At 45.7% G+C, this 10,687-nt stretch overlaps 1 protein-coding gene across 13 annotated transcripts in view; it reads left to right on the top strand.

The window, feature by feature from the left end:
* Positions 1 to 428: 428 nt before the first annotated feature.
* Positions 429 to 10,687, top strand: part of ARHGAP12 (Rho GTPase activating protein 12) — a 77,855-nt gene continuing 67,596 nt past the window's right edge. For 9 of the 13 annotated variants that reach the window (XM_055804173.1, XM_055804172.1, XM_055804170.1 and 6 more), the window contains exons 1-2: positions 2,029 to 2,292; positions 6,380 to 7,134. In XM_055804173.1, the coding sequence (XP_055660148.1) occupies positions 2,184 to 2,292; positions 6,380 to 7,134 (864 nt within the window). In that variant the 5' untranslated portion in view covers positions 2,029 to 2,183. Of the gene's footprint in view, positions 578 to 2,028; positions 2,293 to 2,649; positions 3,266 to 6,379; positions 7,135 to 10,687 lie in introns of those variants that run through there. The other 4 variants (XM_055804171.1, XM_055804167.1, XM_055804169.1 and 1 more) reach the window with 3 other exon arrangements.

Raw genomic sequence — 10,687 nt, 5'->3', positions numbered from 1 at the left:
GCCGCGCGCCGCCCGCCGGGCTGCGGCCCCCCCCAGCTCTCTCGCCGGGCAGGGGGCTGCCGGGCCGGCCTCCCGCGGAGCCCAGCTCCAGCCGGGCCGGCGAGACCGGGCCCCCGAGCGGGCGGCGGGGGCGGTGCCGGGGCTCAGCGCCGGGCCCCCGGGCACGCTGTCGAGGGCGGCTCCGCGGGACCCCGCGGCGAACCCGCCTCCGGCCCCGGCGGCCGCACGGCGAAGCGCGAGGTGCCCGGGCGGGCGGGGCCCCGCGCACCCCGCTGACCGCACCGCGCCGGGGCGGGGCGAGACCCACGCGCCACCGCTGCCTGGCCGTCCGGGGCTGGCGGGAACCGGGGCACGCGGCGCCCGCCCCCCCGCCACACCCCCCGTACCTCCGCCTGGCCCCGCCCCGCGCCCCGCCCCCGGCACGTGACGGGGGAGCGGTGACGCCGCCGTGCCCCGGAGCTGACACTGGGCGCGGGGCGGGCGGGCGCCGGGGCAGCGGCTGGCGGGGAGGGCGAGCAGCGAGCGGGAGCGGCCGCGACTGAAGCGGGGCCTGGGCCCGGCCGCGCCGCCGAGGCAGGTAAGGGGCCGCGCCTCTCGGCCCGGCGCGGGGGAAGGAGGAAGGGGGAGGGCGGGGAGGAGCGCGGCGCCGCCGGGACAATCGGGCAGGGCAGCCCGGCCCTGCGGAGGGCACGGGCACGGGCACGGGCACGGGCACGGCCGCGCCGGGACTGGCTCGCCGCGGCGGCCCCGGCCCCTCGCCGCCGCCCTCCCTCTGCCGGGCCGCCGCCGGGGAGCGCCTCCTGTGCCAGGCGGCCGGCGGGGGTTCTGGGCGGCGCCGCCGCCCCGCGGTGCCCCCGGTGGCGGCGGCGGCTTCGTTCCCCAGGCGTCGCCGGCAGCGCCGAGGCGGCGGCGGCGGCGGCGGCGGCGGGAGGCAGCTCCGCACCTGGGCGCTGCCGGTGGGCCCGCGGTGCCGGGGCGGCGCGGAGGCCGGGCAGGGCCGCCCGACCCGCCTTGTGCAAGCGGCGCTCACCTGCGGGGGCCGCGGCCGGCGGGAGACAAAGGGAGGCGGCGGGCAGCGGCGCCTGGGCGGCCTCTCCCGGGCGGCCTCCCCGGGCGCCCCGCGGAGCCGGGGCGTTGGGCGCCTCTGGGTTAACCTGAGCGCGGCAGCCCCGGGGGGCTTGGTGGGGGCGGCCGGGGCGGGTTTGCCGCGCTGTTTGCAGCCGGTCCTTGGAGTCGGCAACTTAACAAAAGCCCGCAACGAGGGGCGAGTGGGCTGGTGATGCGCTGGAAGCTCGTCAAGGTGTGGGGTGCTGCAGCGTGGCTTGAGAAGTTGTCCTGACAGTTGTTTAAAATGCATCGCTTATTCAGTGCTCTGAGTCATTGGCAATTATTAAATGGTTACTTATTATGCCTTTAATTTTCAAGGACGTGTGAGCGCTGGGAAGCTATTTTATTTGAAAATAGTGCTTGACTGCTGGGTTAGTAATCTCTGAGGAAACAGTTAAGGATTAAGCTTGTTTTCATAAGCTTGTAAGCGGTCGTGTTTTGTCTATATCTGTTGTTTGCATTTGCATCTTTGCATCTATTTTTGCACAACTTTTGCATGCTGTGGATGTACACTTCGTAGAAGGCGGTTTTTACAGGCGCTGGTGAGGGCTGGTTGTCTGCATGCAAGTACTGGCAGAGGAGCAAGTTGTGCGGGAAAGGAGTGGAGCCCCTTGGGAAGAAAGGCATGAATAGGGTTGAATTCCGACGAGGTTATTGTGGGACCGGGCTGCCAAGCAGTGGTTGTGCAGTACGGCTTGAACTCCTAAAAAAACTGCCCGGGGAGAAGCAGCAATCTTAGAGTTTAGTGAGCTGTAGCCAGGGGATCTAATCTGGCCTGAACTGTTAAGAACTTATCCTAATTTAGCTTCAGTAATTGAGTTTATTTCTGTATCGGCACTGCGGAAGGGTTCATTTTAGTAGTGAGTGAAGTTTGATGCTGAAAATGGAAAAAGATTACACAAGTCAACTGCTGCTGCTTTGTAGGACACCGTGAACAAGGTCACAGGAAGAATTTTAAGGCAATCGGTTAACATCCTCAGTGGCATTTTAAATAATTTATTATCTGTTTGTATTTTAAATAAGTAACAATTCCGTAGCCATGACGACTAAGAAAAAAACCCCAAAAAGTATTTTTAATGTACCTGCAGTCTCAGTTACCTGGTTCTAGAAGATCAGAAGAAAATACTTGGTGCCTGATAATTTCAAGATGTGGAACACCTATTGCGTGCCTCCTGATTTTTGGTCGTGAGTTCTGGGGAAATGGTGAAGTTAGGGGTGGTCATATTAGCTATGATACATGATCAGATTGCATTTGTATCATATATGATCACACTTAGGATTCTGTGGCTGTGTTGGGACCGTGCTTCTTTCAAGACCAGCGAAGTGAGGGTCATTCTGCAGTGAAGGTGGGGTGCTGCGGGGGACACAAAACGAGGTCTTTTCCAAACAGACCCCCATGTGCCAGCTTGAGCCCCTCGGAGGGGCTGGGTCGCCCTAGGACAGGCTTGCCTCTGGGCGAGCCTGCAGCTCTCCCAACCCAGCCCCTCCGAGGGGCTCAAGCTGGCACATGGGGGTCTGTTTGGAAAAGGCCTCGTTTTGTGTGGATGTCCCTAAAATTTAGCTAGAGGCAAATGTTTTGTGTGCAAGACCCCCGCCTCGATGCGACGTTCCCCCCCGCCGCCCCCCCGGGGCGGGGGAGGGGAGGAGGAGGAGGAGCAGACCGCCACAAACACTGGAGGCTGCCAGCCTTACTCAGCCTTAGCTGCTGAGTAAGAGGTGGGAACGGTTCCCATCGGAAATCGGGTATCCAGGGGAAGATCCTCTTCCCGAGCGTGGCAGGTGCTGGGCTGCTGCGCCCGGCCGCGGGGGTCCCCTCCGGGCAGCAGGAGCGCTCCCTGCAGCCGTGCGATGTGCTGCCGCAGGGGCACGTAGCCCACCTCACATTAGTTACTCTGTAGTAATCGGGTTTTTCTTCACCGGGACAACAGTGTGGCCCGAGTCTGCGTTTTGGTGGAATAATAATAAATAAGTTTTCTTAGGTCTTTGTTAGTGGGGCCAGTTGTTGTTATTAATCTCGTATTTGGGTATTGCCACATTATTTAAGGTGTTAAAGCTTACAGATGTCTTCTGTGGAAGTAAACAATTTTTCATGCTTATCGTCCTCTGATTAGGGTTTTTCAACCTTCTTTATGAAAGTGGGTGCCATCCAGCATTACAGGTAATAGTAAAGAAAAAAAATAATGCAGTGAGGTTACAAGGTCTGATCTACCGTATTGCTTCAGTTGTTGACTAGCAGCAGAGGTGAAGTTGGTGCTCCAAAAGTCAGTACTGTATTCACATCTGAATTATTCTAAGCCCGTTGCAGTAGAGGTTTGGCCAAGGCTTCCATGGCTCTTTAACTCGAGTTCCGTGAGACAGATAGGTGGACCCTTGAAAGGATATTGCAGTGGGCAGTCTACCTTCTGTGGCACAACAGCTGCATTAAAAAAAAAAAAAAATGTATTTGGGTCTGTGAAATCCAGGCAGTGGTAGTTGTTTGCAGACCTACAGGGTTCATCTTGGTATTTGTTAAACTTACTGAGAAGGATTTCTCACCTGTACTGTAGGTAACTTGCTTTTCTCCATTGAGATGGAGAATCAGAGCCTTGCTTGTTTATAAAACTGTTCTAGTGTTCTGGCCAATCACGGAATATAGCCTGTCTCCTTTTGTTCATATGTTCAGCATTACCAGATGTTTGCTACTGACTTGATATTTGCAGCTTGGATGAAAGAACAAAAATTGTGCAACTTATTTTTGTTGGGTGATAGTGGTTTTTTTTGTTTTGGTTGGGTTTTTTTAAAGGGATGGGGCTGCAAAACTGACTTCAAAAGGGTATAGAGCTATTTTTGTAGCTACTGTATCTTACTTGACTTGTATTTCTTAAAATTCTGGAGTTTTTTATGCAACTTACTGAACCTATCTGTCTTGAAAAATAAGTGTGTGTTCCCAATAAGTAGTTATATGGTACTGACCAAAGAGAAATGAAACCCCCAAGGTTTTAAACACTTGGTAGCCCTATGGGCAACCACAGCCTTATGGGTTTTTTTTTGTTTTGTTTTTGTTTTGTTTCCGTGTGGGAGAAGGAAAAACAGTGTGAATGGCTCCTCATCCTCCATTTCACCTTCCAAGGTAGCAGACTGTAGAGGCAGACTAACTCAGAAACACATTTTTCTGGTATATGACCTTGAAGCGTAAGGGGTTGTTAGCAGCTTTGAAGAAGTGTTCAGGGGAGTCAGGTTTAGTAACAGGGAAAAAAATGACGATTGTATGGCAGAGCTTCCCAAATTAGGAGGAGAGTGGGAATGGCTGCAATTTGTTTATCTTCTGCTACCCTTGCTAGCCAAATGCAGAGTTGCACTTAAAAGTACCTGTTTATGTAGAACAGCAAGTAAACAAGTTTTTGTACCAAGGCTCTAAATAGACTGTAATGCTGTGAATTTCAATGTACCATTTTATAGTAAACACCAGAATACTAGTATTCTTCTGTACTGCTTTGTGTTCCTTCCGTCAGCTTTGTTGAACGTGGTACCATCCTTCTGCCAAGTTTTTGATAAAATTTTAAGTCTGAATTTGTGATTCCATTTGAAGTCTTGCAAATGGTGGTAGCTTTCAAGTTACCTGTAGGAAATGGTTCCTGGAAGTAAGAGAAGACGGACTGTGGGAGAGAGAAGGACACAGTTTAAAGATGGGCACTTCTATATGGCTTCATGCTTGAGCTTTTTAGCTTCTTTTTTACAGTTATGTGGGAAATGTGTTGATTTCCCCGCCCCCACCCCCCAAGGCTCAGACCAAATAGCAGAAATGGTGAAAGAAAAATTGAAGAACTGTTGGGCATGTCTGCTTCAGTTCTCCCCAGAAGTCTTTTTTTGCTTTTTCTGTCCTTAGCAGAGTTCGCTCTCCTTGCGTGTGCCTGCATGGAATTGCATTTGTCCACTCTGTGGCAGGGTAGATGCTACAAATCTTATCACAAAGTCATAACTTGCAGAGCTGCAAGTTTCTGTGTATTTTTTCTCATTTGGGAAACAAGCATTTTTTTCCAAAAAGATTTGTTTGTTTAATCTTTGTAAGATTAAATGTGGCAGCATGTTACTTGAATTCTCCTACATTCTCTTTGAATACTGGAGATCTTCCCCTTTACTTACCTGCTTTGATTTTCAAGATTAAGAAATCTTGTATTTTATGCTAACTTACTATGTTATGTTCAGTCTAAGTTGGCAAGACTGATGGTTATCCACTCATGAATTGAGACTGACACTATATGTTGAGAGAGGACTTGTAGTTCATGGGTGTGGATACAATGGATTATAAAATGCTGAAAGTCCTTTTCAAAATTTTTGTGTATTATCCTTTCGTTTGTTATCCATTTTTGTTTTGTAGTCCTGTTTCATTGTTGTTGGGTTTCTTGTCTGTGTTTTCTGTTTTAGCCTTTGAACTTTTGTTTAGATCAGACTTTCTGTAAGGTAAATACCACAAAAAGCTCCCTTAAGAGCAAAGGAAGTATGCAGAATTTAAACCACTGAAACCAAAGTATCTTGGAAACATTGAATCCTTTAATCTAATACTACTGTGGTCATAGATGAAATTCTATAATGCAATTATACTAGCAATTTAAAGAAATAAATAATAAAGTAATCATACCACTTGTCTTGTAGACGACGGCTAGATGCACAGGCAACATGATCTGCAGCTTTGGACAGTGTGGGTCACAGAGCTCCCCAGCCATCTCCTTCTCCAGTTAGGTGAAGGTTAGGCAGGTGGTTCAAGGATTGCCAGCCCATCCATGTTGAATCTGATGACTGGGGTGTAGTGTTGGAAATAAGATTTCAGGGATTTTGTAAGGAGTTTTGCGTGCTCTGAAGGGGCTCTTGAAGTGAAAGAGGAATCAAAATAAGCAAATAATATTCCCCTTTTGAATATTTTTATTAAAAACAGTGTAGTAACACAGTTCTATGAAGAAATTAAGTCTGTGTGTAAGCAGGGGATTGACTCAGACTGGTTCCCTCAGCAAGCCCCCAATGATCAATCAACATTATTTAGTAATAGAAACAACAGGCTTAATGAGCCACTTGATAGCAGGAGGCATGTGTGAAGAGGAGAATTAAATCAGTGACTAAGTTGTTCTACTGACTTTCTGCTTTATCACTGTGAAAGATATCTGAAAGTCTTGCATGTTTCCATCAATTAATTAGTCTGAGGTTGACAAATTGTATAGGCAGGTGTATTTTTGAAATTATTTTCCTCTGAAGTGCTTCTAAACAATCACTTTATAACTTTTTTTTTTTTGCCTTACAGCTCTGATTATCAACAGGAAACTAACACTTCTGAAACAGAATGTGGCTTACCTTTTGCCTGAAAAGGTGAAATCTTTTCAAATAGAAATGGCTGATAAAGGTGGGAAGATCCTTCCAGGACAATTGTACATTGAAGTGGAGTACGACTATGAGTATGAGGCTAAGGACAAGAAAATTGTGATTAAACAAGGAGAGAAATACATCTTAGTGAAAAAGACTAATGATGACTGGTGGCAAGTCAAAAGAGATGAAAATTCCAAACCTTTTTATGTGCCAGCACAGTATGTGAAGGAAATACCACGAAAAGCGCTGATGCCACCTGTGAAGCAGGCAAGCATGCTGCCAAATAATGCTTTGAAGTTGACACATGGATTACAGAGATCGACAGAAAATGTGAATAAGTCACCAGAGCTTTCTAGTTTTGGAAAATCTTCTCCAGTTCAAGTGTCTTGCTTAGTTCGAGATGCCAACCAAAATCTGGGACCAAACAATAGCCCTGGTCAAACTCTTGGTTTGAGTCTGGACCTTACCCAAAACAATGGAAAACTTAACAATGAGTTGCAGTCTCCCAAGGTTTCCAATCAGTATAGAACCATCTCCATGGGTCACTTCCCATGTCCAGAGTTCTTGGAAATAGAGAAGACGAGCTTTTTACATGAACAATCTTGTGATTCAGCAGGAGAAGGCTCAGAAAAGGTTCACCACGATTCGGAGTCTGGAGATGAACTCAGTAGTAGCTCCACAGAACAAGTGCAGGTAAGCTGAAAAATGGCCCCTCTTAGGGGTCTGTGTGTGTCTTTTGTTGTTTTTTTCTTCTTTTTTTCTCTCATTTCCTTATTGCCATAATTGCTTGCTGCTGCTTTGAGATTTGTTCCTGATAAATTCAGATTAAGTAAAATGTCCTATTGGCATGAACTGGTTATTGAAGTCTAAACAGTTGATGTGTATAGCTTTATTCCTTGCAGAAGTACTTGGCTTTGGGGATTAATTCCATTTACGTTAGCCTGTGATTGAACATTACAGAAATGTTCTGTTTTGTTCGTTCTTCATTAAGATTGTTTTGAGATGACACTGAATTTGTGTTATATTTTCTTCCAGAGGAAGGAAGCCTACTGCAGTAACACTTCACCTCTTGGCTTATTGAAGTAATAGTGCTAGTTACTGTCAGCTTTTCCCAAGTATGTGGATAGATAGTGTGAGAGTTGAAAGTTGGTATACTAGTGGATTTAATAGTTTAAAATGGAACCCTCGAGATTTATATGGAGTTTAATTTCTGGCTTGATCATTTTATTTGTAGACGCTTGTAATGAGTCAGCCTTGCCAGTTCTGCTCCTTACAGCTTCGCTCTGGATTAAAATTTAAAACATGTGAGTTTGTTAATTAGTATGGAAGAATCTCAGGAATGATGTACTCCCACTTCAGACTGAAACAGAGCATTGATTGCCTTTTTCCTTAGTAAAGTGGTTTCTCTCACTTTTTGATTTTTTTTTTTTTTTTTAACAGGACTCCCCCACCCCCAACAAAAGGTTATCACTCTGACTTAGATAATCAGGTCACTTCTGGTACGGGTAACCAAGTTGATTAGTCTACTGTAATCCAGGTTTGTTGTTGAACCAATGATGTACATGTACATACATATAATTATGTATGTATATAGATAACTCCCCCGCATCACACCCCCCTCCCCCCCCGGTCTTTCTGTAGGGAGATGTTAAATGATTTTAAAGTAATTCTAAGGTTAAAAGCTCCCTAGTCTTGAACTTTCTTACTCTGTAGTGTGAAACTGTTGTCGCTTGGGTACAAACTGATCATTATAGTATGTCCTGCTTGCCAGCATGTATTCAGAGTACAGAGCGTGATGTTCAAATGAAAGTTGATGCTAACTTTAAAAATAAAAATCTTACCATGGAAAGCTGTGAATTGGTACTTTGCTAATACGACACAATTAAGACAAAGCTGCTTAATGAGTGAGTGTGGGAAGATCTTAAAGATACAGGATTGATTGGGTGATTATGTAGTCTTGAACTGTATGAGCTTGTGTATGTGTATACACACACATTTATTGAAATACTCAATCAGTAGTTTTTCAATATCTTACTCTGTTTTTGGCCTTATTCTTGAAATGCAGAGTTTCTTTAGTTGTGGGACTTCATGCTTCTAATATTTGTATCTTTTATGGCAGTTTTATTGTAACACTTGCCCTGTCGTGCCCCGCCCCCCCCCCCCCCCCCCCCCCAAATAATAAGGAATAAATAGGATTACTGAATTTAATTTCTTTTTAGTAATTTCTTGCTTGTGCAGCATGAAGATTGTACAGTTTTCCTGCACTGTCTTTAAAGCAGTGTCCTAGCTAACTGTAGTTGATATGAGCCACTTAGAACTTGGAAAGATAAAATAATTATTAGATATTTTAGAAACATGTCTTGAAGGTATATCCTACTTTAAATAGTTTACCACACTAAAGTTTACATTGTATTTTAAGACACTTCCTTCTATTATATGTTGACTATAGTTTGATGTATCTCCTCTGAAGTACATTAAATTAATGTTACTTGGGTGTCTTTTGTCAATAAGAAAAATGTGGCCTGCTGCTCAGTTTCTACTGGACTTTGTGACTGTTGATGCAGTGAAACTTAGTCTTTTCCCCTTTTTTCACCTTCCCATCCTCCCAAATATACTTGACTCAATGCTACAACCTATTTATAAGTTTGGATTTCAGTGGGGCAGCTGTGCACATACTTGTAGACTTCACTGGGTTATGGAAGGTCTGAAGAATGGGAGCTTTCACAACACTTAATAATTACAAATCCTAAACATGCTAAATTTTGGCTGTGGAAAAAGCATGGCAGTTTTTGATTGATACTACTGAAGAACTTGCCATTGTTGTGGTCTTGGGTGACAAGAGTGCAGATGCCCACTGTACCTTGCAGTTGTTGTATTTTAAAACTGTGAAGTAACTTAACCTCATTGTGCACAATCACAAGCTCTTTAAATACACTGAAAATATTTGACATTTAGTAGCCATAGGGATTATAGCAATAGTAGCACTGATGTCACTGTTAGCTCAGTCTAGATATCCAGAATGCCAGCCTTCTCACTGGAACAGCCTCGCGTTTTTTTTAAAATTCTTTCAATAATGAGCATTGTTTAGTAGAAATCAGCTGTGCAGAAATTAATGGCTCAGAAAGCTGTTTTTATAGCTCTTACTCTGTAGTGAGAACATCAAGTTCCCAGCTTTCACGCACAAACAGGATTTCACATCACAAGACTGACTGTGGTTCTCCCTCCCCTGCCTGCTGTGGAGTTCATTTTTGTGCAGTCTGCATTATAATAAAGTCGAAGCTACAGGTGTTTTCTCTTAAATTTGTAAGATTAGAAGCTAGAATGACCTTTGTAATAACACCTTTGCCTAGGTGATCTTTGGGGTGTGTTGAGGTGACACTAGTATTAAGCCCTAGCCCAAACTTCAGTGTGTTTTTGCTATCCTGAGTACAAATGTACGAGATGCAGAGGAATGTTTCTGTTAAGAGACTCTTCTAAGAGGTGGCTACATTATTCTCTGAAGGTTATCCTCCTTCTCCTTTCCAGTAATGAAGTGCAGGTTCTGCAGCTATACAGTCTTAGCTCATAGGCTTGCTGGCTGTGGAAATACTGGAAGATCCAGAGTCTCCAAAGTACTGCGTAAAGGAAGGATTTTTTTTTTTTTTTTTTTTTTTTAGCAGTTGAACTATTATGTGAAATGACGGATAGAGGGGCAACAGTATGAGCAGAAGAATTTGCTAATGAAGATGTAAGCAAATGATCTGGTCAAGAAGACCAGGACTGGGTAGTAAATATTCTTGACACTTTATGCAAAGAAATTCCAACTATTGGGTGCAATTCCGGTGCATAAGGCATTGTAAGGATCAGATGTTAGTTTATGGACTTGAACTGTAGGAAGGCTGGAGGTAATTAGAGGAAGTAAGGCTTGAGGGCAAACAAGCTCCAATTTAAACGGATTTAAATCTCTGGTGGAGACAGTAACTGCAGGTAGAATTGGAATTGAATGAAATGGTTCAGGAGTGCATAGCTGGGTGTAAGAGTCACTGATGCGGTGGTGGCACTTGAGGCTGTGAGAATCAGTAAAAGTCAGTAAAATTTTAGGAAAAAGGTATCAGTTGTGATGTTGTGATCCCACGGGGAGGGCAGAAAATACTCCTCAGAGAGGCCAGAGATGGGGGGGGAAAAGGAAAATTTTGGAAGAGGAGAATTCTATAGCAGAAGAAAATGGACAATACTTGAAAGCAGCAGATGGGAGGTCCCAGTAGTG

This window comes from Falco peregrinus, chromosome 5 (assembly GCF_023634155.1).
Source record: "Falco peregrinus isolate bFalPer1 chromosome 5, bFalPer1.pri, whole genome shotgun sequence".
Lineage (NCBI taxonomy): Eukaryota > Metazoa > Chordata > Aves > Falconiformes > Falconidae > Falco > Falco peregrinus.
The sequence above is the reverse complement of the archived record's forward strand: the minus strand, read 5'-3'. Positions and strand labels throughout refer to the sequence as shown.